Here is a 25,997-nt window from a genome sequence, read left to right on the forward strand (position 1 = left end):
TGGCAAGCGAAGCAATATGGCGAGATGTGTCGTCGACGTAGGGACGGTGAGGTGTCTAAGTGAAAGAATGGTAAAGATGCAGAGAGAGTCGCGAAATGGGTTGATAATGATGTAGTGGATCGTCGAGAGTGCGGTGAACATTTAACAAGTGTAAATAGAATCAAATCCGTTCGTCCCGGTGTTCCGTGCCCTATAAAATAAAAAAAAAAAAAAAACGGTGCTGCTGAAACATGTCTTCTACGGATAAAATAAAGGTCGCCGTTCGGGTTCGCCCGTTCAATCGCCGAGGTTGGTAAAAAGATACAACAGAATTTGCAGCGACGTTCGTCCACAGATTTTGCAATTGCAGCGTCGGTAATCCGCGACGTTAAAGATCCATTAAAATCCACGTTAACCTGCTGAATCAAATACTGGTTCGCTGTACAATCGGGCAGCGCGCGGCGGCGGCGGCGGCGACGGTTCTCCGCCAGCGCCGTAGATACTTTCCGAGAAGTATATCATTGATTTCGCATCCTAAACCGACGAAACTGGCATCGCCAGGAGATTGACAATTATTGTTTTCCACATAGCATAGCTGAGTTCTGAACTGAACATTTCCGTTCGATCTGTTGTGTGGAGCGAGAAATCCAGGCCTCGTAATTTCAACCTACAATATTTATTTTGCGCACACACAACTTGAACCTAACATTATCTATATCGGCGCTTCAAACTTCGTTCACTTGTGATTACAAATAACTGCAAACAGCCACAACCACATTCACTAATCGCTACCGCTTTCCCCTGTATCTTTATATCGGCCTCTGTACTTCACGCAGAAGAGAAAAAACACCGATCTGACGCGTGGTGCTGGTTGAAAGCGTATTTTTTACGCACGCGATTCGCGTCGTAACGTTTCGATGAGTTATTATATTCATCCATGAGTCTACGGACGTCAGGCCTACTTTCTGTCACCCGCCTGGCTTTGTCCTTTTTTTTTGGTTATCTTCAACGAACATAGCTCTCGGTAGTAGGCAATTCTAGTCGATTTGTCTGTTTCATGCCGATCGGACTGCTCGAAACAATAGCGTAATGATTCGTGTTTTGAACAGTTCGAAATGCTTCAACAGTCCGGACAACTTCAGAGTGCTCTTCCAGCCCTCGAGCACAATGACAACGGTCATACTACAAAAATAATGATAAAAAACCGCCTTTAGAATAGACGTCTGCGAGCATTTCAATTCGAATTTATGATAGAAAGAGTTCAGCACAACGGAGCCATGTGCAACGTGAACAAATAAGCGAAAATAATTGAAAATCGCAATTGTACCAAACTTTTGAATTCTCAGTTATGTTAGGTAAACCATAAATTTGGTTCTGAATAAACCGAAATGAATCGTTTTCAATTCCTTAACTCTTACAAACTAATCTTAATGTTGTTAAATATTCTAATTTCGGTTGTGTTTCGTTTGGTCAATGTCACAAACTTCAATTTACGAGAAGAGTATCACACCTCCAGGTCATGGATTCTGCTGAAACTTCTAAGGATGTTTTTCTGGCCTAAAAGATGTACTAATCTTCTTTTAAAATTTGGATCAGGTTTTTAAAAATTCACAGTTACTTCACTACGACTCTGACATAATATATTAGTTCGCACTTGATTTGTGGTGGAATACTATCGCTTTGAAGGTTCATGAAAGCGCAATGAAAATTAATATTTAAGACAACAACATATAACAAGTAAACTGCTGATATAATCGATTGTGACTAACGTGAAGAAGGGCCTATTAGACGAAAGTTCAAATCACAGGCTTCGTATTTTAGACCAAGGAAATGACCCTAGAAGTTTCAGCAGAATCAATCATCTAGAGGCTTTATCGAGAGCATTATACACTCCTTGTCAGCGTGTAAAATAAATATGAAATAGTCAAAAATGCGAATTTAACGATTCGCGGACTGTCTGAGGCCCCGCGGCTCCTCCGTCCGGCATAGATGGTGTATAATAAATACACCGCGACATCTGATTATCACTTCACCTGCCTTCCGAAGGCCACTGACCAAGCAACCGACGACACGTTGTTCCAGCCTTTACAATGAGTGATTCAATGTCGGCGCGGTAAACTGTTTACGTAAAAATAAATAAATTGCGCTAACCTGATGAATCGAAACTACCTGCCCTGCCTGTATAGCCGCTTTTGTATCCCCATATATACATACACACACACGGATACCCACATATCTACGTAACAACACAGTATATAAGCTCTGTACTCTGACCCTGCAACGCGATTTGTATATATCACAAGGTGTTTCAAAACAGATAACGTCAGATTCAAGTGCAGCAAGATTACTTTTTATTACAGTTATAGTATACAGTCTGAATTTATATGCAAGGGAAAAATGGTTGATCTTCTCAGTTTAAGAATTCAAAAAAGGTGGGCAGAAAATCGATTCTTTTTAATCACATTGTATACAGAGTCACAATAAAATTTTCTTAATTGACCAAATTTGACGTTGGTTTTTGTCAAATTCGTGAAAATTAGATCACATAATCGACTACATAATCTTCAGTTTTATCGAGTGATATTTTGTTATCTTGGGCAGCACCTGGTATCTGAGAAATTACAACTATAATTTTGGCGTTTATTTCCTTGATCATTCATGACTTTGAGAACCTGAAGTAGTTGTTCAGTGACTGATAATATTACCAGTGATAGATAAAGGTTATTTTGATATAAGACCTGAAGCGCAGGCTTTGCACCGAAATAAGGTTCTTTATCATCACGGCGGTTGATTTACGGAATACGTGCGTGGGTCCTGGTAAAAATCAACACAGCCTATTGGCCCAAAAGTAGTCCCGTCAAATCCGTAACGGGATTTACTCGTATAAACATTTTAAGAATGCCTGGTGCAAGAACTTTCTATCATGATTCAAGCTTTCGCAGTATATATATTCTTGTCAGTCGTGAAACGGAATATAAATTTTTCTCTGAATGTACTAGTTTCACGTTATTATACAATATCGCATGTTTTTTTGAACTCGAAATAACATCGGAAATACTGATACGTTTTGTTATCGTGATCTCGGGCTTGAGTCCATTGATAAGTGAATAAAACGAGACAACTGAATCATTCGATCAGAATCCATTAGTCGGTTAGTTCACGTGCATTATCCTCACTCTGCAGCGCAGTGATGACAAATCTTGGATTTCCATAAAACGCTTATCGATCTCAATTATCAAAGGCATAACATTGAAACGAGAATTCAGTCTCAGCGTCTGTAAGATTCGAACTTCACAATCAATATCCATGGGACGAATTGTTGAACGAAGCAAAAAAATTTGTCGAATTAACGAAATGCGATAAAGCAGCGAAGACGATAACTAATTAGGTGACTCAATCATTCGGCATTTGAATGAAGCGAAAATTTGTTAGAATCATTGGAGAAAAAAAACGGAATCAATGTTTATCAAAATTCAAACCAATTTCGATTAGTCAGCACCTACTTAGTTCACTTAAATTTACAATTAGCGGAAAGTGAGAATGACATGACTCGGTCGGTAAATGTAGAACTATGCTGTTGCATCCTTTTAGCGATGAGTAGAGTTCAGTCAATGAATACGTAGGTATATGCCTTTCTATTGTGTTCTTGTTGAGACGTCGTGAAAATGCTGCACTAAATCGATACGTTTCGTTAGTTTGAATTATGTTTATTATAGTTGGATCAATAAAAGAACAATATGAGTCACGATTGGTATTTATGCATGTTTTTTTTGTTTCCTTTCATTTTCCCTCACACGTAGAAAGTTAAATGTTAATGTTCAAGAAATTGTTTCGTCTTGCTCTGATACGGTAAATGCGATTGATATATCATACATCGAATCATTTATACTTTGAAGGTATAGGATACATAATATCTGACTTGCTGACTGAACTAATCATTATTTTTTATATTAGTTTATTATAATTTTAGCATAGTGAATATTGAGTGCAGTCAACGAGTATAGTTAAGTTGTTCAAAAGAGGTTTATTTATTCTGTTTTAAAAAAAGTCCTTTTCCTAATTTGAAACCAGTTTCGTTTACCTAATGTATGAACTGTATTTCCTTGTATTATGGAAAAATTGCTAGTGACGATGTATCCGTGTAACCCGCGAACGATTATCTTACAACTTTGATACTGGTATTATTGTGGGCATCTGATACATTTTTCTTATTCCGGGTGATCTCATGCTTGCTTGGAGGTACGCTCAGCATGTGAAAGAAAGTGTGAAGCTCGTATCTATATATGTACTGAAGTATATTATACCCCTAGTTACTATAAAAGGAGGGAGAAACCGACTTGCATCAGACAGCAACAACAATACTAATAACAATAACGTAACAAAATATTTCCATACCAGGCATTAACAATCGTTTTGTGTTGTGTACTTTTCTGGACAGAAAAAAAAACAAATATATTTTCACATGTTCGAATTTGAAGCTGTAAGGAATAGTCATCGAACTTATAATTATGCATGATGCAAAATGACGTGGCGAAGCGAAGTTTGTTGAATTCTGTATTTTGACTACTTGTTAAAATTTAATTGGTTAAGAATGCCTGTTCGTGTATAATCGTCCATGCAACAATATTAAATGATTGATTTTGTTTCTATAATTTTCACACAGAAATCGAACTGGGAACTCAGTGCGTCGTCGAGATGACGAAGGACCAGACGATCCTCCAACATCCAACTTCACTGCAGGACAAAATCGACCGGTGAGTCATGCCTCTATGTTGTGCGGGCATTTCGTGTCACACGTCATCGACTTGACATATTAAGTAAAATCATCAGTGTGAGGTTGTCTTCACAGGTGAGCGTTGAAAAATTCAAATGCAAACCTCTGAGAATATCAGCAACTTGAAGGTAGTTTCGAACGACGGAATTTGAATATTTGATGTTATGAGAACACTGTTTGTTGTAGGTGAAATAAATCAGGTACTTAATAATGGGAAATAATATGTCAGTATATAATAGACACCTATATGTGTAAGAACAGCCTTCGAGAAGCTAGAATTCTCGGTGTAGTAGAATATCGATCCGTTACGTCACGAATGACGCGGAGGGTTAAGCCTCGCCGTTTGCACAATGGCCGCCGAACGAACTTACACTCCGACCTCGATCACAGATCACGAAGGTAGCGATCAGGTGGTCGCGTAGTTCAAATTCAATATAGCCACCCGAATCGCGTATTGTACATCATCAGCGAATCAACATGTGTACCTGCAATTCATTTATGCGTTATATAAAAACATACGATACGTTTGATCGGAACCATGAATGCTGAATTGATTGATTGATTGATCGTCATTTGTCACTGTGTACTTACAGAGTTTTTTCCGCTATCCTAGTAATTGCAACGTAATGACCGACTCGATCTATACGATCGATGATCTCACTATAACGGTGTCGGTAAGGCTGGAATCTTGAATTACGATCAGGTCCGTCGACCACCGGATCTGTTGCAGATTTGCCCACTATACTTATGTATATATGAAACATGATTTTTTCTAATTGTAAGGGCTGTGGCATGAATATTTTATAGCCGCAAGTTATTTGGCACCAAATTGTTCTTGTTCTGAAGTAAAATTGGCACAAACCAACAACAGTTGCGAAACTAAAAATCGCACAATCTGAAATTCAGCCATTTGTTCCGTGGTTTGGGTTTATAGGCGGGTCGACTATTATCTCGTTTAAAAATAACTATCGCATTCCTTTTTTTTTCTCCAGAAAACTCACCCTTTCTTCTTTCTACAAATGATTTCAAATCATTCTGTTATTGGTCTATTTTTAGAAATTCCAATTTTTAAGAAACCTTAACTCGTCTTCATCAGCTTGCTTACATACATCGTTTCTTAGTTTCTCTCGTCGATCCACATAATTTTCGACACTCAGTGAACAACGAATAAGCAAACAAACAAGTCTCACAGCATTTCAGCAGCGAGCTCGATGTATGAACTAACTCTTTGTGAGTCATCATGCACCGCGCGAGAGTTCAACTATAGTAGTAATTTTTTTCACTTCTTTTCTTTCTTCTATTTGCCTTGAGCTGACTCTCTGTCTTACCATGCAATTTATTATACTTTTTTCTGCATATAACGCGATCTCAAATTCCATTATATTCGCCATTCAAATGCCATAAATCTGCTACTATTATTATTATTATTACGTAATTTAGTATTGTTATTATTATTATTAGGTGACTTTAACCCACCTGTAGCATCTTCATATATATTTATTACGGTTTCTTTTTTCTATGAAAATAAAATTTTTATCTTTATATTCTTTTTTTTTGTATTCTACGTTGTCTGGAATTTCAGATTATAGGATTGTCCGAATCCAATAAGCTACTGAATACATTTAAATATATAGGGCTGTTCGGTATCGAAAATTTGCTGCTGGTTTTCAGAAAGAATCTTTTATCTTACCGTTTCCCTGTTTTCAAAGTAAAAAGGAAGTTATTGTAATCATCCCGAAAATGAAAAGTCAAGTTTTCACTAGATCTCGACATTTAGCGATCTAGAGAATCACCTCCGAACATTTTCGGATAGACGCGCGCGAGCGCGCGTGTGTTTGTGTGATCCGTTTTTTTTTTCGGCGATATCGCGAGAACGAGATACCGGATTTCAATGATTTTTATCTCAATAAAAGTGACTTTTCCAAACTTAGATCTGATTACATTTGGCTTTAATTAGTTCCGTATTTTTTGAATTATTTAAGTAACAGAATTCGAAAGAATGAAATAAAAATGATATCTTGAAAACGGATGAATGGATTTGAAGGAAAATTGGTAGCGTTAGGTTGTTTGTGTCGCTGATCACGGATCTAGAGTCAAATTTGCAAAATTTAAATTTGGCTTATTCATGATATGCTGAAAAAAACTAAAAACATTTGGACTTTTATGAAAATTGATACTCGAAGGTTTGTTGGGTGATTGATCACGAATCTGAGGTCAGATTTGCGAAATCCAAAATGGCGAATCCAATATGATGCAAAAATAATCTAAACATATTCCGATTTTCGTAGAAATTAGTAGTCGGAGATTGTTTGGGTCACCGATAACGAATCCAAGGTCAGACTTCAAAAATTAGTAATGGCGGATTCATTATAGTACTGCAAAATAAAAAATCGTCATATTTTCATGTAATCTGATACTTGAGGGCTTTTCAATCGTTAATTACGAATCCGAATTTGTAGTTCGTAGTTTGAATTGGATATTATCATTATTTTTTGTGTGCTCTTGAAACCTGCAGTGTGAGAACGGAAAGTTCGAGGGCTGGCTCATGGCCAGCCTAAAGCCGCTTGTTAATCTGTACATTCGGTATATTAAAATACAGTTGTTTCTGTAAAAACCGAAATACTGTTTTTATTTCGGTATAAACCGTAGTTTCAACCACAAAAAAATCTAGATTACCGGAATAAAATGAATTTCTGATATCCAATGGTCATCGAAATATCAAGACATGTCACTGCTGATCAAATATCTTGGCTTCATCCTATCAAGCAAATTCACGTGAGCAAAGCTGCATTAATATTATGATCAGGAATATGAACGTTGTCGATATTTCGGTGTTATATTGTTCATAGACACTATTCTAAAATTTTCTAAGTACCGAAATACCGAACACCCCTAGTGTATACTGGTATACATGTAAAGTACAAATTATAGAAAAGTCGTCAGGTATAATAATTCGCATGAACTCCGAAACCTTTCAGGGATTTTCAGGTATATAAGGTATGATACACCGTGTATCGGATACAAACGCAAAGTCCATTTAATCACGAATTCGTGCTGGATAGCACGCGACATTTTCTCTTGCACTCTTTTCACTTTTAGTCCCTTTCTGTTTGCCCATTCCCTTCCCCATCGCAACGACTGTTAGAGATAATAATTATAATATCAAAAATAACAAAGGTAATAATGAAAATGAAATGTAATACAACATCTTTAAAAGACAAACCACACGTGACGTATGATTATATCTCTCCAATATTTGCCTCTTGCATGAGACCGTAATAAAATACACGAGGGACCACCAGGTCCGTAGGGTAAAGTTGAAGTTTTTTTCGACTTTTCTGCTGAGGCCTGAATTTTTTTTTACTATACAAATTCTTGGGGGTAATATTACGTGGAGCCTTTTTTCCGTTCAAACTGCCGCGCAGCACTTTGCACGCTTTCGTGGTCTTACCTTTTCTTTCGCAAGTATAATGTAATCATACGGATATACACGCATACGAATCATGATATAATATTTTCAACGACGTGGATTAAGTGTATTATACTTCATACATACAAATTGTGTTCTGCACGTTTTACCCACCTACATACATACATACATATACATTATATGATATATGTACATTCCTTTACCGCAAAATTTTACCTCGCACAATTTGCGGTAGCGTTCATTGCATTCAAAACGTTTGCGAATATCGTATTATCTTATCGTTCAAATTCCTGTAAATACGATAATGATAGTGTAGTTATTTTTGTGATTTTGTTTTGGAATATATTTATTGGAGTCGACGTAGATCACGCGACAAAGTTTGTACGTGTTTGACTTATGAATAAAAATGATTCAATGTGCATATAAAATAACAAGAGCTGAAACGCATTATTCAATATTCCATCGTGATATTAATGGCAAAATTGTGGTTTTGTAGGGTAGAATACTATCATATTGAAGTTAGTAACGTTATCGTAACGATTCATGCTGAGGAAAAACCGTTATTTCGCTATTTTGGCATTGTCTGAAGTTCAGTAAACCGTAATATGTAAAACAAAACACTCGTATTTCGAAATCTTAGTCCCTTCAAAATCCTTGTTAAATCAAGAAAATAGTGATTTTCCCCAATGTTGTCTAAGGCTAACGTTACTCATTTCAACCTCGTAAAATATTGGCGCAAGGTGAGGTCAGGTTACATGCTGAACAGTGACGTAACGAGAATGGCGGGAAAAAGGAGTAGTTCAAAACGTCTCTGACATTTAAATTTAATCAGCAATAAATTTTGCTTTGCTGATGTGATAAATAGGTATGTTGTGTATTTTTTTAACGGTTGGTCGTTGAGTTATTTCTTAAAAAAAAAAATTTCTCTTCTGAAAGGAAGTATATAATAAAGTTCTTCAACGCCCTCACGTCGGATTGCGTAACGCCGCGGTTAGGGTTTGTTTTCTTTAACCCTGCTGACTCGAGTTAAGCTCCTACCAATAAATGCTACTTTGTGGGCCAAGGCCGCCACTTGTTCACCCGAAAACGTTGCCTTCTTTCACCCCGTAATTCTGACCCACGATTCATTATCCACGTTTCACCCCTTCCTCGTGTATTGCTGTTTGTGTAATATTTAGATTTAGTGAGGCTCTCTTTTATTCGCTTTAAATACGGTACACAGTATAATTAGTAATGCTTTATCTTTATACTCCCTAATCGTTATGTACTCTCTAATCTAAGGGGGTAGGCCTGCTGCAGTAAAATTTATCTTTCTATAAATATCCCATCAGCTTCTTACTCTTCGAGTGCATCAACGTGCGTAGCTTTAAAGATTTTGTTCCGTCACTTGTAACAATATTTGCCTTCTACTTCCGTTTAGAATATGGTGACTGTTTAAATTGCAAAACAATCATTAATTCCGGAACAACGGCTCGAGCGAGTCATTTAATAAATTCTTTTAATGAATTTTTATGTTTATAACGAAGAATTTAGTGTCGACATTTTTCACAGCCTCATACCCGGGTTGATATAACGATTTCCGTCAATTTATTCATTGAAAGCGCCTTAATCCGAAGGGAAGAAACATTTTAGGCCTGATTTAGTTGAATCAGGCGGACGATCGTTCTCGGCAATGGCGGCTAAGGCTGCAGGTGCCGTTTCACCAAGGGTTGATCCTTAATTAGAAACTAGAGCAACGTTTTCGCGGCGTTGTGTCTGGGCACAAGAGGGGGGAATTGGAGGGTTTGCCCAAAATTTACTCTCTTTGCCTCTCGAGGAATTTCATCATACAGTTAAGGTTCTCAGTCGTTTCGTCGAGACTCATTCGCTCCTTCCTGCTGCGCTGCGAATTACTAGCAATAATAAGTTTACCTTATGTAATTTAATATTCAAAGCTTGAGGTAGTTCACTCGAGATTGCTCAACGATTTTTATGAACGGTTACGATAGTAGAGGGTCGGTAATTATTTAAAATTCAAATGTGTTCAAAACTCAAAATTGAAATCCATTGTGAGCTAATTAAAAATGGATTGAACTATCACTTAATTAGTTTGTCGAAGGAATTCGAAAATTTCGATTCCGTAATTCGGTCATACGAAAATTATATGCTGTAAATAATATTATATTGACGGACTTTTTTCTTCATTCATGCCTTTTTTCAGGAACAAACCGAAAACTTTTGCTTTTGATCACTGTTTCTTCTCGCTGGAACCAGGCTCTGATCTTTTTGCTAGTCAAGAAGTCGTTTTTAATGCGTTGGGTCGGGACATCCTTGACAACGCGTTTCAGGGCTACAACGCGTGCATTTTTGCATATGGACAAACTGGTAACTTGAGAATATGATCGATATAATTCATTTGTTAATTGTTTTTGCGGAAAATAATACAGTATGATTTGTACGTTCTACTTTTATGGATTAAAACACTGTTGAGAATCAATTTCAACTTTTTTCTACAGGTTCAGGGAAATCTTATACAATGATGGGTAGCGGGGACAACAAGGGTATTATTCCCAGGCTGTGCGACAATCTTTTCGACATGATTGCGAAACAGCAAAGTTCCGAACTGAGTTACAAAGTTGAAGTTTCTTACATGGAAATATACAACGAAAAAGTGCACGACTTGTTGGACCCCAAACAAAATAAACAGTCGCTCAAAGTCAGAGAACACAACGTTTTAGGACCGTACGTCGACGGGCTGAGTCAACTTGCCGTTACAGCCTTTCAGGTTTCACATTTTTTTATTTACAAAGTTACAAATTTATCATTGTGACAAAATTTATATTCTTAGTAAAAAAAATTGAAGTAATTGGCCTTCATTATTTCTTAAAGAATAGAACGTTATATGCAGTGCGAAATTTGAACTGACTTTTCCGTTAAATTCATCAAACAGACCTCAGATTTCTCAAATTTGTAATGACTTGTGTGTCATTTCGCAAACTATCGAATACAATATTCGAAATTTAAATTCACCTGTCCGTTATTCCCGAAATAATCTAATTTTATATTCGAAAATTTATTTGGCTTGTTATTTCTGAAACAATGGAATACGATATTTGAAATTTGAATTGACTTGTCCACCATCCTTTCCAAAGTCGGATACAACATTCGAACTTTCAACTAACTTTTCCATTATTCTCTAAATTGTGTTTGATTTGTGATTTCAGGACATAGACAATCTAATGGCGGAAGGAAATAAATCTCGAACAGTAGCAGCGACGAATATGAATTCCGAAAGTTCTCGCTCGCACGCAGTGTTCTCTGTAATACTAACTCAGACTCTGACCGACAACAAGAGCGGAGTAAGTGGGGAAAAAGTTTCTCGCATGTCGCTCGTAGATCTGGCGGGCAGTGAAAGAGCCGTCAAAACTGGTGCCGTAGGCGATAGGCTTAAGGAAGGAAGCAATATTAACAAGTTGGTATCCCGAAGTTATCACTGCTGCAGCAAAATAACACATTCGTCAAATAATACAATTTTCAAATCCGTTCCAGGTCACTAACCACACTAGGCCTAGTAATATCAAAACTAGCTGATCAGAGCTCAAGCAGCAAGAATAAGGACAAGTTTGTACCTTACAGAGACTCGGTACTTACATGGTTACTTAAGGCAAGTTGAAGGATCAGCAATTTTACTTAAATTTCGGAATTGCATTTAAAAAGGCAAATCGGAAGTTCAGAAGGTGTGACTATAGTCAGTCAATTCGAATTTATTCAAGACGACCTTTTAATCAGAAACAATTTTGGAACTCATTAAGGTTGACTAAAATAGACATCTATTGTCAATTGTTTTAGAAGGATGATATTATTATATAATTTTTTTTCCACCAAAAATGCTCCGTTCATCTTAATTTAATGAATTAAAGATGATTTTGTTAGTCAATACATATTCTGAAAACCATTTAAGATGAATTTTATTATCGCTCCTTATTTTCTTGCAAAAACGTATATGAAATTGTTATCGATTATAATTCACAAACTTATCCTTTATTAAAATACATATTATAGTTATTTAAAATTCATTACACGTAATCTGTAGATGATCAATTGACGAACAAAATGAGCTTTGATCCATTGAGAGTGGACATCAAATGAAATTTAGTAACTATCTTGAAGTTACCGATATCTAAACGTTCTTTATTTAAATTTAATATTGAATTACCCACTTTTCGTTTATTTGATTTTTCCGCTCAGTTAATGACGTTTGTTATATCAATGTGGAAACTGTCAATATTTCCAAAAAATCAATTGCTTTATTCATTTGAAATAATTCGTAGAACATGATTATTTATATTTTCTTTGAATTTGCATCAAATTTTTATCTCAATAACTGTGAAATATTCTTTTCGACTTATCTGCAATATCGCTCAAATCAGAAATTTGCAAAAAAACACGTACATACATACTTATATGTTTGATTGAATAACTTGAATAACGACAAAACTATGAGCAGGACAATCTCGGAGGAAATAGTAAGACTGTGATGGTTGCAACAATCTCACCTGCAGCTGACAACTACGAGGAGACATTGTCAACGCTGAGATACGCGGATAGGGCTAAGAAAATAGTGAACCATGCTGTTGTCAATGAGGATCCAAATGCCAGAATAATCAGGGAACTTAGACAGGAGGTTGAAGCATTGAAGGAAATGCTGCTGCACGCTACGGTGTGAATTTTATTCATTTCAAGTCGATTTCTTCTTTTCTTTAACTCGATTTTTTAAGATTAATTATGATAGATGAAAAAAAAAGAAGGGTAAAAAATGGAAGAAAATTTTTACTCAGGGTCACGGATCCGTCGTCGGTCAGCAGCGTACCGATATAACTGAAAAATTGTCCGAGTCTGAGCGTCTGATGAAGGCGATGTCCCAGACGTGGGAAGAGAAGTTGGTTAAGACTGAGAAACTACAGCACGAAAGGCAGCAGGCTCTCGAAAAAATGGGAATCAGCGTACAGGCATCGGGGATTCAAGTTGAGAAAAGCAAATATTATTTAGTAAACCTCAACGCCGATCCCAGCTTGAACGAGTTGCTGGTATACTACCTCAAGGTGCGTCAATTTCACACATTAAAATTTGAATCTTTTTTAAAAAAAGCCTGCAGATTTTCATCAAATTACTCGTATTCCAGAGTATAGTTGAATAAAATTTGGAATCTGTGCTATTTCGTTTTCATTATGCAGAGCTACAATAAGTAAAAGTGTTTGTCTCGAGTCATAGCCCTTTTTAGAACTTCTTCAAATTTGGCATGAATTTTCTATAATAGTGTAACTTCCGAGCAAATGAACAAAATTTCTGATTATTATTCGTATTTTACGTTGCTCACAATCATCTTGAAAATCATGGCAAAACTAGAAAAAAAGCAACATAATCATACAATTTCACTAGTTGAAACATTATTCATTTTCACTAAAATTACGTAATTCTGGAATGCTCACAAAAAATTTCATCAAGTCTTACAAGTCTAATATTCCGATCAATCATGTACTTTAGAATACCGGTGTTAAGGAAACTGACTAATCAAAATATTTCACTTTATTGTGTCTAGGAACGAACATTAGTCGGCGGTAGATCAGCAGCAATACCTCAAGACATTCAACTTCACGGATTGGGAATTCAGCCTGAACACTGTGTCATAACTATCGAAGAGTCAGGCCTTTACATGACCCCGTTGACCGGGGCTAGATGTTTCATAAATGGCAGTCAGGTTACCGATAGAACTCCGTTGCATCATGGCGATAGAATCGTCTGGGGAAATCATCATTTCTTCAGAGTAAACTGTCCCAGAAGCGCTACAGGTTCCTAAATTATTATTCTCATTGTTGTTATTTTTTTATTTACTGTCACATTGTTGCTGTTGTTATTGCTACCGTGTATTACTATTACACTGTGCATAGTTATTTCCATAGCGCTGATAATTTTCATTGAATTTTTATTTTTTGACTATAAATATCCAAGAACTGCTATAATTTTGTAAAATCATAAATTGCAACTGTTTTTTTCAGCTGTTAGCAGTGAGCCTCAAACACCAGCGCAGACTATAGACTATAATTTTGCCCGAGAAGAACTTATGCTGAACGAATTGTCTAACGATCCAATCCAAACCGCGATTGCCAGACTTGAAAAACAGCACGAAGAAGATAAGCAGGTAAATAATTTATCGTGAAACAGAAAATTAATCATGTGTTATTGGAACTATGAAAAAATTGTTTAATCCATGAATTATTTCAGATTAATCTCACCTGTAAATTCTGTGATTTATTGTCATCAAAATTCCCATTCAGCTTATAAAAAGAAGGTGGAAAAAAAATTCGCCGTTTTATAATAAAATATGGACTAGATTTAGATAAAATGTTGGAGGAGTGCAATCTTCTATTGATTCTCTGTTGATTCAATTTTTTACTTTCGGCTTGCACAGGTCGCTCTGGAGAAGCAGCGGCAAGAATACGAGCGGCAATTCCAACAGCTTCGTAACATTCTGTCACCATCAACACCATATTCGCCTTATGTTCCCTATGATCCGCTACGTGGAAGTCAAGGCGGCAAGTTGCCAGCTTGCACTCCAACTACGCAGATGCGGGTCGAAAAGTGGGCTCAGGAACGTGATGAAATGTTCAAGCGCAGTCTTGGCCAGTTGAAAGCTGACATCCTGAGAGCAAACTCGTTGGTACAAGAGGCGAACTTCTTGGCTGAAGAAATGGATAAACAAACAAAGTTCAGCGTCACCTTGCAGATACCCCCGAACAATTTGAGCCCCAACAGAAGGGTATGAGGTTTTAATTTTGGTTGTAGGATTGGTTATTTTCACTGTTTCAGTGATTTTTCAGACCCTTTAAATATAATTTGGTTTATTTAAGGATGCATTAGGGTTACAGTCCAATAAAAAATAACGTCAAGCTATTATTCAATGAAATTGGTCAAAGCATACAAATTCGGCAATAAGAAAATGTGTTTGAGATGTAATCCGCCTCAGATTATCAATTACTGAGCTATATTGATGACAGGACAAGGTATTTAACTTTTTTTCCACTACCAACAGAATTATTTTCTGATAAAGCTTATCAGAACTTGAGGCCCAGTTGCCTTTGTTTGTCAATTTCTTCGTTCTGACGCACCTGAAGAACTGTACACCAGATGCATTCTTAATTTTATTAAATGCACATTGCGCTAGATTTGCCTTAGTTCCTTGAGTTCTATTAATTGGTTATATTTTGATTTTCAACACTCTTACCACCATGTAGAGTGTGTTCTTTCAGCGGGGGGCGTTCGTCAGCGAGCCGGCGATACTGGTGAAGCGAATGAATATGGGGAGTCAAGTTTGGTCTATGGAGAAGTTGGAGAACAAGCTTGTGGATATGCGTGACATGTACGAAGATAGAAAAGACTCATATAATAATCAGCGACTGCCGATCATCAAGGTAAGAGCCTGAACCCAGCCGTAATTTGAAAATTCGAAAACGTGCGAGATTCGGAAAAGTAACAACTTTCTCCACGCAGGATGAACTGCCGGGTAAAACTCAGGACCCGTTTTATGAGTCCCAGGAGAATCACAACCTCATAGGAGTAGCAAATATATTCCTGGAAGTTCTCTTTCACGACGTGAGACTCGATTATCACACACCAATCATCAGCCAGCAGGGCGAAGTCGCTGGTCGACTTCAGGTCGAGATCAGTCGAACGTCCGGACAATTTCCTCAAGATCGAATCTGCGAGGCAGCTTCGGACGCTTCGTCTGGTGACTCAGCGTCTTCCGAGCAGGAGGACTATTCAGAATCGAGTCACATTACGTGCAGAATAACTATCAAACAAGCTAGTGGCCTGCCGCTCTCCCTCAGCCATTTTGTATTCTGTCAGTACATTTTTTGGGGACATCCTGAGCCCATCGTCGTCCCGCCCGTCGTCAACCCCGAATTACCGGCTACTCATTTAGTTCCCGGGCAGAGAGACTCCCTCGCCTTCAAATTTGAACACACCAAAGACTTCACAATTCCCATCACTGACGAGTTTCTGGAACACTGTTCGGGTAACGGTTTTTTTGAATTTCTCAACCGTTATTCGACTGTTTTGAAATTCCGGAACATTACCATTGCAGGCTACATAGTGGGTCCCCCTATTTCCCTAAAAGTACCCTATTTTATTTTCTTCCCCTATAAAAACTCTAAAACTGAAGGTTTCCCATAAATTTACCTTAAAGCAGTCAATTTCCCCCTAAACCCTCCTATTTTTGTCGGTTGGTTACTTTTTCTTCATAAACCAAAAGGGACTAAAAAAAATAAAGTTGATGCTTGAGAACAATGTTTATACTTGCAACTTAACATAGGAACAAAAAAATAGAACAATGCATTGAATTTCAAAACTCTCTTGTATGTCATGAAACCATAATTTTTATGCTTTAATTTGAGTTTCGTTATCTACGGAATACGTGCATTCATTTTGTTCCTACATTTAGTTGGAAATATAAACATTTTTGTCAAACATTAAATTGATCTTTTCAGTCCATTTTAGTTGACGAAAAAAAATAATTATAGAACTTTGAAAATTACAATGTATTTTACATTCAAAATTTAAATCCCCCTCCCCCCAACACGTCTTAATATTATCCGTCAATTTTTATATGTACAGGACATATTTTCTATGATATGAATATATTTTTGGGGTTCAATCGAAAAAATTGCAAAACGATCAAAATAACGGACATCCTAGTGTGTATCTAATTTTGCTTTATTTAGTCAGTACTGTGAGAAAAAATTTAAACCCTAATTAACCCCCCTCCCTCCCTGTTTTCACAAAACTTTTCGCTATTTCCCCAAAAATTACCTGACTTGAGCACTGTGAAGCCTGCCATTGCGAAATCAAGATTCCAAAAGTCGAACACAAGTTAATCCAGTTGAATTTATAAAATGAATAGTACTTCAAAAATGGCAACCATAATTTCAAATATGGAACATTTAGTTGTTATTAATTTCAGAACGGTCACAAAATCATATAGTTGGACCAATTTCTATGGATCAGGGCACATTGACTTCGGTGATAACTTATGAACCTTGAAACAGATTTTCATAATGACTCACGATTGATTCACCTTTGCAGAAGGAGCTTTGAGCATAGAAGTATGGGGTCACAGAAGCACCGGGTTCTCGCGAAGTAAGCCAGGCTGGGAAGTGGAGCAGCAACAGTTGGCTAAGGCAAGATCGCTAGCCGATCGGTGGGCGGAATTGACTAGGAAGATCGAGCTCTGGGTCGAGATACAGGAGCTGAATGAGCAGGGAGAATACACGCCAATCGAAGTCGTCAGCAAGCCTGATATGCTGACAGGTGAAGTAACCGGAAACAATATGGTTTTTTGTTTTTAAACAAAAGTAAAGCAATTATCTAATTTTCGAACTGCCTCTCTGACCTTGCAAACCTGTTCAGGCGGTGTTTACCAACTCCGGCAAGGACAGCAGCGGCGAATTCAAGTCCGCGTAAAACCGGTTCAGAACTCCGGCACACTGCCGATTATTTGTCAATCGATTTTGAACGTCGCTGTCGGCTCCGTTTCGGTCAGAAACCGTCTTCAAAAACCTTTGGACAGCTACCAAGAGGAAGATCTCAGCGTTCTCCGGGAAAAGTGGAGCGAAGCTTTGATGCGAAGGAGGCAGTATTTGGATCAGCACATCACAAAGCTCATTGACAAGCAAGGTAAGCCTCTGTTGCTTGGTCAATTAATTCATCCTGTTCAAACTGATTTCGCTGCTATCACTCGATTCAACTGTTCATCCAATTATCTTTCCATACGGCGATTTTTCGTGCAGATAAGACAGAACAGGACGTTGAGAGAGAACAGAGTCTTCTCGATCAGTGGGTCAGCCTCACAGAAGAACGGAATGCGGTCCTCGTCCCAACTCCTGGATCAGGAATTCCTGGTGCCCCGGCCGACTGGATCCCTCCACCAGGCATGGAGCCACACATTCCTGTACTCTTCCTCGATCTAAATGGTGAGTTATAACACATTGAGTAGAGAATTTACTGGGAGATCAAATGAATACTAGTGAAGATAAATTTACTTACTGATTGTACAAACTTGATGGATTACAAAAAGACACTTGTGTATCGTCCATAAAACTAAGAGCTAATAATTAAAGTTTTATCGCTTCATAGCCGATGATCTATCAACGCATCAGTCAGGAGAAGAAGTCTCCGTTACCGGATTGAACTCTATACTGCCAAAAGAGCATGGGAACAAGTTTTATAATCTGCCGATTATACGACATCTGGAAAAAGATGTGTGTGCTATAGCCGCCTGGGACTCTAGTATACACGATAGTGTCAACTTGAATCGAGTCACTGAAGGTATGTTTTAAAAATTTGTATCAAGCTCAACTTTGTTTTAGGCTAAGTCGTTCAACATTGGCATTTTAGAATCATCCAAAATTCTAAATTTCGACTGTAGAGGAATTTGCATTACAACCTCAGGTACTGATACTCAATGCAACAAACGAAGCATGTTAAGGTTTTAAAACAGTTTAACATTTGAAATTTTAGCAAACGAAAGAGTTTACTTGATCTTGAAGACGACTGTTCGTCTGTCACACCCAGCGCCGATGGATTTGGTGCTACGAAAGCGACTAGCACTAAACATCTACAAACGGCAAAGTATTACAGACAGATTTTTTAAACGGATAGTTCGAACAGATGGGTTATCGCAAAGCGGCGTGACTTATGAAGTCGTATCAAACATACCAAAGGCTAGTGAAGAACTTGAGGATCGTGAAAGTCTTGCTCAAATCGCAGCAAGTGGCGAGGACAGCAATTTGTCTGATGGTGAAACTTACATCGGTAAGTCGAATAATTCAGACAGCTTGAATCTCAAAAATACCTACTATTCTAACATGTACACCTCATTTTTCAGTTTCAATTCATCAGACAGCTCATCTTTCACTGTATTTTCCTAATTCCAGAGAAATATACGCGAGGTGTTTCTGCTGTCGAGAGCATATTGACCTTGGATCGCTTGAGGCAGAGCGTCGCGGTCAAGGAACTCCTTCAGGCACAGGGACAGCCTTTGATGCGCAAAACAGCAAGCGTACCAAACTTCTCCCAGGTACTACAGCCCCTTCGACGTCTCAGACTCACCGTATGCTTTTCCTTTAATTTTCAGCAGTGCTTGGTTCCTAATCCTAATGTCATTGAAATTCTAAGTTATTGTCAATGTTGAAATTTTAGTATTTTGATTACGTTCCACTTTTTTTTTTTTTGCAATACCCTGACATTCCATAGACTTAAATTCTTTTAGTGAAAATTACGCACATTTCATAGACGAAATTTGTAACACTAGGCACAAGCTCATAATATTGCTAAATATGATCAGATTTTCATATTTCCGAACGCAAAAATGAGAACAGATATTCAGAATTTATATAATTGGTAAATATTATTAGCATGCGGGCAATTACATTTACATCAAGTTTATGATTTGTCCCATGCGTCAAATATTTTTACTAAAATAAACAAAATCGCAAATACTATAAATTATAATCAATTATATTTCAGAATAGCGTAAGTAAATTCCTGCTAAAAATTGAGTCAAAAAAATAGGTATATTACATTAACGAGACAATAGCCTTCATGAAAATTTGTTTATGTAACTCAAGTATTGTTTACGTGTCCTTTATGCGTGTGCTTTGGACGTAGATCAATCGTTTCTGCGACAGTACAAAAAAGAGCGTTTCTCAGTACTCTGTAGTAAAAGCGCACTTTTTTTTACTCTAGAATAAAAAAAAAAAAGAACCTGTAAGTTTCCAATATTCATCTTCAGTTCAAGCACGAGTCTATGTCTATGATTCATATGGTGTACTTATGTTCAGTAAAAAAAAAACCTGCTTGGCCACCTTGACACACAATCTACTATATTTTTTTTTCTAAATTGTTCACATAGATACTCATTTGTTTAATATAAATCTTACCAACCCCCTTTTTACCTGTACGTAATATGTAGTGTCTTCTGATTGCTAAACCACATTGTCCTTTCAATTATCACAGATCATGAGATTTGATACGTCGATGGATTCACTGGTGAACGTTACTCGTTCGGAGAGTGTAACAGACCTAAATTCCGAACTAAACGGGCTGCCTTATCCACGGAGGCCGTCAACGGGTCACATCAGAAATGACGACAGTAATTTTTTACCTACACCGCCGAAGCCGTATGGAATCGGTAAGAAAATTGATCAAATAAATTTTTTAATTGCGAAACAAAAAATAATTACACCTAAAGAATATGACATTATGATAAGCGTAATATAATTAAATCAACAAATTATTTAAATCGTGTTACGATTGTTGCTATATATTCTATGCTTTCTTAAAGATACGATTTGTTGAGAATTTCGGACTTTATAAAGAAAAAATATGTTGTCACCATCGTTTTTGACCATGATTTTTTTTTTCACTTTGAATTTGTCTGAGCTTTTCGTGTCTTTAAGAGCTCATAGAGCTTGCGGTTATTTCCTGGCTAGAGAATTTTAATCATGATTAATTCCACTTTTCATAATTATTTATTACTTGTAATTCCAAATGTTCGTTATGCCTTGAAAAACCAAAACCCAAGCACTACAGTTCGTCAGGTTTTCCAGATTCTTAACTACTAACAATGGAATTATATTTTTTTTCAATACTTAATTTGATATTTAATTGCATTCCTCATTTCTGCTTAATTGTAAGTCTTCTTAAAGTTACCATCATTATTATTACTATTATTACTGTTATTATCATTAAGTACGATTCAGCTGTGTTAGTTACATTTAATCATATCCGTTTTCTTCTGAGATGTGGCTTGTGTGGTGTTTCTCAATATTTCGACATTTGACTCTTTCACAAAAATTTTTTGCAATTCACCAACGTTCCCAGTCAACTTTTTTTCCCTATTTGCGATTACATTCGTGCTTTAATGATAATAGTATTACTATTTTCACCATTTCTTTTACTAATGTTGCTTACATTTTACCTGTACCCACACGATATTTATACCCATGCTTTATTTATATTTCATTTTTATGGTATAATGAAATCCGCCTTAATTCTATATCAGCACTTGCCTTTCATATTTCGAGCTAGCAAAATAATTTTTCAAAGAGGCATCGATACGGGATACTTGATTATTATTTGTGAGAAAACCCTCTTACATGGTATATTTTGTGTTTACAATCATCGTCCACATTTTCATTCCTCAGCTGTGATATTAGGCATCACAATCTCTGTTGTGATTTGCAATTCAAGTTGTAATTTTGATTCAAGATAAGATAAATAATCAATACTGTTATTATCGTTACTATGAAAATGCAATGAACGCTGATATCAAGGTATCAATCACTCTTGGACTTCAATGTATACTGGTGTTTCAAGCCTTACAAAATCCTTGATGTCCTACGAAATCGTATGAAATTTATTGAAGTCTATGAAGCCTTGTCAATTGTCTTGAAATCCTCAAAGTCTTGTGAGGTCTAAATAAGTTTCATGAACTCCCATATTAAGAGATTTAAAATCTTTGAAGTCTTATGAAATATTTTAAAGTTCGTGAAATCAGTTGAAATCTTATGAAATCTAACAATGAATCTCATGAAACTCCCGAATTCGTGAAGTGTAGTGTACTCAATTTTTTTTTAGTGATTTGCTATTATGAACACCGTTAATAAAGAATTGCCACTTCTATTAATTATAGTCGATAGTTGATTATTTCGATGAGCAACATTGCCAATTAACTTGTCTAAATAATTCTGGTCACATTAAAGTTTTTCATTTTTTTTTTTCACCTTACAGCTTTTGTCACGTTGTTACCTACGTAACCATCGCTTTGCTCATCTTCGATCCAAGGGATTTTAATCTTGATATATTTGTGAATTGAAATTACGCATCAATCAAGTTGCATTATTTGCTTTTAATACTTTGAGAACTTTGTTGCCATTGATTTGGAGTGTAAAGTTGAGCATCGCAATGCCATTTTCACAAGTCTGCCTAGTGTTTTAGTGATTAACACTAAAGCTTGACCACTTATCAATCACACAAAAGATAAAGAAAAGAAAAAGAAAGATATAAATTTTACATTCGGCACTTGACGAGCGTGAACAAGTTTTAAATTTAAGTCTTATAAATTCTATATAAAAAAAAATATTAATCTTGTCGTTAATAAGAAACTAATCAATTTATGCAACTTGTCTGTTCCTCTGTTTAACACTACGACTACTACTTCTACCACTATTTCGGCCCATCCAAGGCTCCATTCTGAACTCAGGTAAAATGGAGTCTTGATTTGATATTTAATTGATGCCGTACGATTACGGGCGATGATGATGATGGTGATGATGATGATGATGATTAGTAACTCTGTTTCGTGAGTGGTTGAGTCTGTCTGTTGTTTATTCAATTTTGCCGCCTGCATCTAAAAGTAAAGTATGCTTTGTACATTTGTTATAACAATGTTCGGGGTTGTAAACGAAACAAAAACGGAAAAAAACTAATTATATTAAACAGCATGCGTTAGTAATTGATTACTTTATGTTTTATATCTCACAAAATTGTGTAAAACATTGTCACACACATCTTGAACATTGTAAAAAAAAAAAAAATAATAATAATAATTGTACTCTATTGGTTTGATTTGAAATCGTTTCTAATCATTGCTGATTACCTAGTTGCACGTCAATGTATGTTTTACTAGTTGGCAAGCCCTTATTTTAATCGATTAGCGAGTTTGGCTCACATTGAGTTGTTCATTAATTGATCTAGTTTGTTGCTCGGTATCGTAATATCGTAATACCACGACATGTTCACCACTGTATATATATGTATAATATACAAGTATATGTATAATAATTACCACGAAATTGTTTAACACAAAACATTAAGAATGATTGCCCGCTGTTTATACACATCAGCTGTCTAGTCACACTGGAAATCATCTTGCTCCTATTTTAAACTTTTTTTACAATTTCGATGCCCACACTGGATGGATGTAGCGAGAAAATTTTACTCAATATTCAACTCACATTTACGAAATGATTTCCATTGAACCAGCTGTATTAGGTATATTAATTATTATTGGACAATAACTGATGTTTAATGTATATGTGTGTGTGCGCGTGTTGGATGCTCGACATAATGGAATAATATGCAAGAGAACTGAATATATATGTATATATCATGTTGTATGCTCGCGTACATGTGAATTTCGCCTTCTATATTCTCGCAAACAATATAAGGTTGTTTTCTCAATCCTTGTTGTACAGTAATCATTCCTTACGAGATACAAAACTTTGTGTGAAACTTGAGACAAGCAGTGTTTTGAAGATATTTGGCTTCAGGTGAATTGCTCAAGGTGGCGAAAAATCAACATGGCCGCTTTTGAGCCACTTCAAATTTCATTTTGGCTCCACGATCGTTTTTGTGCTTCAATAGTTATCTATCAACAATTCATCACAAATAGTATGATGGCAGAAGTAATTTGAATATCACTTCACAATTACTAATGTCGTAGAAATTGTAAATTTAGCTTGTGAAATTCACTTGTACGTCAGGCAAAATAACGAATTAATCGTAAACGGTTACACTCTTGCTTCGTTAATAATACAGTACTTCAGATTTATGGATATACTATCAACTAATGCCAATGTATCCAAGTTACTGCCAAAAACAGTAGATAGACAGAAAATATCGAATTTTAACTCTCTCAGGATAGTATTTATGTGAATTCTAGAAAATAATGTTGAACACTAAATGGAACGCGACGTAAAGCCCGTGGATAAAATATCTAGCATTTCCGCACTGCATGTATGTTATAAAGTTAGTACATTTAATCAAGGAGATTATAATGGTATTCCTTCAATATGTACAAAATTGCGAGTCCTTAGACAAGATAGGTATTCCGAAATGAAAGTTTATTACGTTTAAATCCACTTAACGGCAAAATCTAGAGTCTTTGAATGAGATAATATTTTTTCCCTAAGAAGAAGAGTTACACGCCATTAGTTTAATTCTGTTCCATTTTGTTTCCATTTCTATTAGCAAACTGTTATTAAAGTAAATATGTAAAATACAATTAGCCCGTAGCTTGATAGTGAGAATTCTCGTAATAAATCGGTCTGTCTCGTTTCAGCGAGACCAACATTCCTGAATTTGAACCTGAATCTCAACTCACTGACACGTCTGCAACAGTCCACCTCTGCCAAGTGTAGGTGACAATCGCCATTCGCAGCTCTTTTGAACCCTTCTTGAAATTCATTTTTTGCTAGCAGATGATTAGAAGTTTTGCCTTCGCATTTGATAAGCAATCAGTTTGAGAGGGCTGCGTTGGTTGCTGTTGTAGTTTTTTTCTCGTTGGAGTTTGTTTTTCCTTTTTATATTTTTTGTTCCAGCCTTGGTTTATAAACTTTACCCAGATAACAACGTGTATTTAAATTTTATAGCAAAATGACATTAATGCTTGCAAAATATTGCTTGCAATATTAGAACAAGGTGTGTCCTCAATTGCTAATCGCAATTAGAATAAATTATTCTGACCAAAATTGGTCAATAAAACATCCGCCTAACGCAAGCAGGCCTTGCTATAACTAGGAAATAATCCAACAGGTAGTGCAGTATATTTACTGTACGAAAATTATTCTTAGAAACTATTCGGTGACAAGGCAAGAAAATTACAGCGGGTGGGGTACCATAGCCTTTTTACATTGACACACTTAGTTATCTGGGTAGTTCAAGTTTAATGTTTCTACACCTCGTAGTTATCATATTTAACTTTATTCTACTTTGTTTATTTTCACAGCCTAATGTATTCCAATTTCAAATAAGTGGTTTTAATATCATTTGTGATTTTACAAAGATCCACACTTTCAAATGAAGATTGAATCTTAATGGGTTTCAGGAACGTTAGTTACAATTTGACCTTAAACTTTTGTCAAAAGTTATTTTTTATAACTTGATTATCTTCCGTTTCATATTTTCAAATGTATATCAGTAATATAAATTCTGCGAAAAAATATTTCGATTTGAATTTGGAATATCATAGAATAATTATATTTAAAATTTACAGCATGGTGTATTATTATTATTTTATTTTCTGGACATGATCACGTTATATTTTTACTTCTGTTTCCTGCATATTTTTATGTAGTCGTTTCTCAGAACCGACCTGGCACTGTACTTAATACAATGAAATGCTAGTGAGCCGGAACCTAAAAACACAATTAATTCAATTCTGGTACAACAAAGTTTGTTCTGGAATGGAGATTATAGATTGAACTTTTTAAATCTGTGGCCAGATCGGCCCTGAAGTGTGTGAAATTTCGTAATTGTGAGATGTTTTTGGTGCTAAAAAGAATACAGACTGTTTTTGTAGCATCGCCGAACATCGTCGCAGGAAAACTTGGCCTCAGGATGACTACCCTTCACGAAGAAACGTCAAATGCTGCTAACCAACCAGCTACTCCAACTCCAATTTACTCGCCGTCGCGAGAAGACGATGCTGACAAGAGCGACACCGGTTACTCAGAATATGAGGCGTACCAAGTAAGTATTGGTGATAAGTTTGTTCATAAACTGTTTGCTAGCAAGTATCTGAATCCAAAATACTTTAAAATCTATTACGAGAAGTGTTTGTTCGTACACTAGGAATGATCGGAAATTATGTCAGTCAAGAAAAAAATTTTGTACTAGCAAATAATTGTTTCTCTTTTATTTTGTGGCATAATTTCATTGGTATTAGCAACGTGATTTCCATGTTGAATATTTTCATATTTTAAACAAGTCTACATT

The 25,997-nt window shown here is 36.3% G+C and overlaps 1 protein-coding gene across 9 annotated transcripts in view; it reads left to right on the top strand.

The window, feature by feature from the left end:
• Positions 1-25,997, top strand: part of LOC124213220 (Kinesin heavy chain 73) — a 34,044-nt gene continuing 8,047 nt past the window's right edge. For 2 of the 9 annotated variants that reach the window (XM_046614280.2, XM_046614281.2), the window contains exons 1-23: positions 1-288; positions 4,643-4,733; positions 10,384-10,547; positions 10,679-10,947; positions 11,387-11,634; positions 11,712-11,826; positions 12,670-12,882; positions 13,001-13,264; positions 13,762-14,011; positions 14,219-14,361; positions 14,632-14,979; positions 15,455-15,631; positions 15,711-16,236; positions 17,304-17,528; positions 17,628-17,894; positions 18,008-18,190; positions 18,354-18,545; positions 18,738-19,031; positions 19,154-19,329; positions 20,235-20,409; positions 22,465-22,482; positions 24,343-24,417; positions 25,582-25,751. In XM_046614280.2, coding sequence (XP_046470236.1) covers positions 231-288; positions 4,643-4,733; positions 10,384-10,547; positions 10,679-10,947; positions 11,387-11,634; positions 11,712-11,826; positions 12,670-12,882; positions 13,001-13,264; positions 13,762-14,011; positions 14,219-14,361; positions 14,632-14,979; positions 15,455-15,631; positions 15,711-16,236; positions 17,304-17,528; positions 17,628-17,894; positions 18,008-18,190; positions 18,354-18,545; positions 18,738-19,031; positions 19,154-19,329; positions 20,235-20,409; positions 22,465-22,482; positions 24,343-24,417; positions 25,582-25,751 — 4,641 coding nt within the window. In that variant the 5' untranslated portion in view covers positions 1-230. The remainder of the gene's footprint in view (positions 289-4,642; positions 4,734-10,383; positions 10,548-10,678; positions 10,948-11,386; positions 11,635-11,711; positions 11,827-12,669; positions 12,883-13,000; positions 13,265-13,761; positions 14,012-14,218; positions 14,362-14,631; positions 14,980-15,454; positions 15,632-15,710; positions 16,237-17,303; positions 17,529-17,627; positions 17,895-18,007; positions 18,191-18,353; positions 18,546-18,737; positions 19,032-19,153; positions 19,330-20,234; positions 20,410-22,464; positions 22,483-24,342; positions 24,418-25,581; positions 25,752-25,997) is intronic. The other 7 variants (XM_046614282.2, XM_046614289.2, XM_046614284.2 and 4 more) reach the window with 6 other exon arrangements.

The sequence above is a fragment of the Neodiprion pinetum genome, chromosome 2 (genome assembly GCF_021155775.2).
Source record: "Neodiprion pinetum isolate iyNeoPine1 chromosome 2, iyNeoPine1.2, whole genome shotgun sequence".
NCBI lineage: Eukaryota > Metazoa > Arthropoda > Insecta > Hymenoptera > Diprionidae > Neodiprion > Neodiprion pinetum.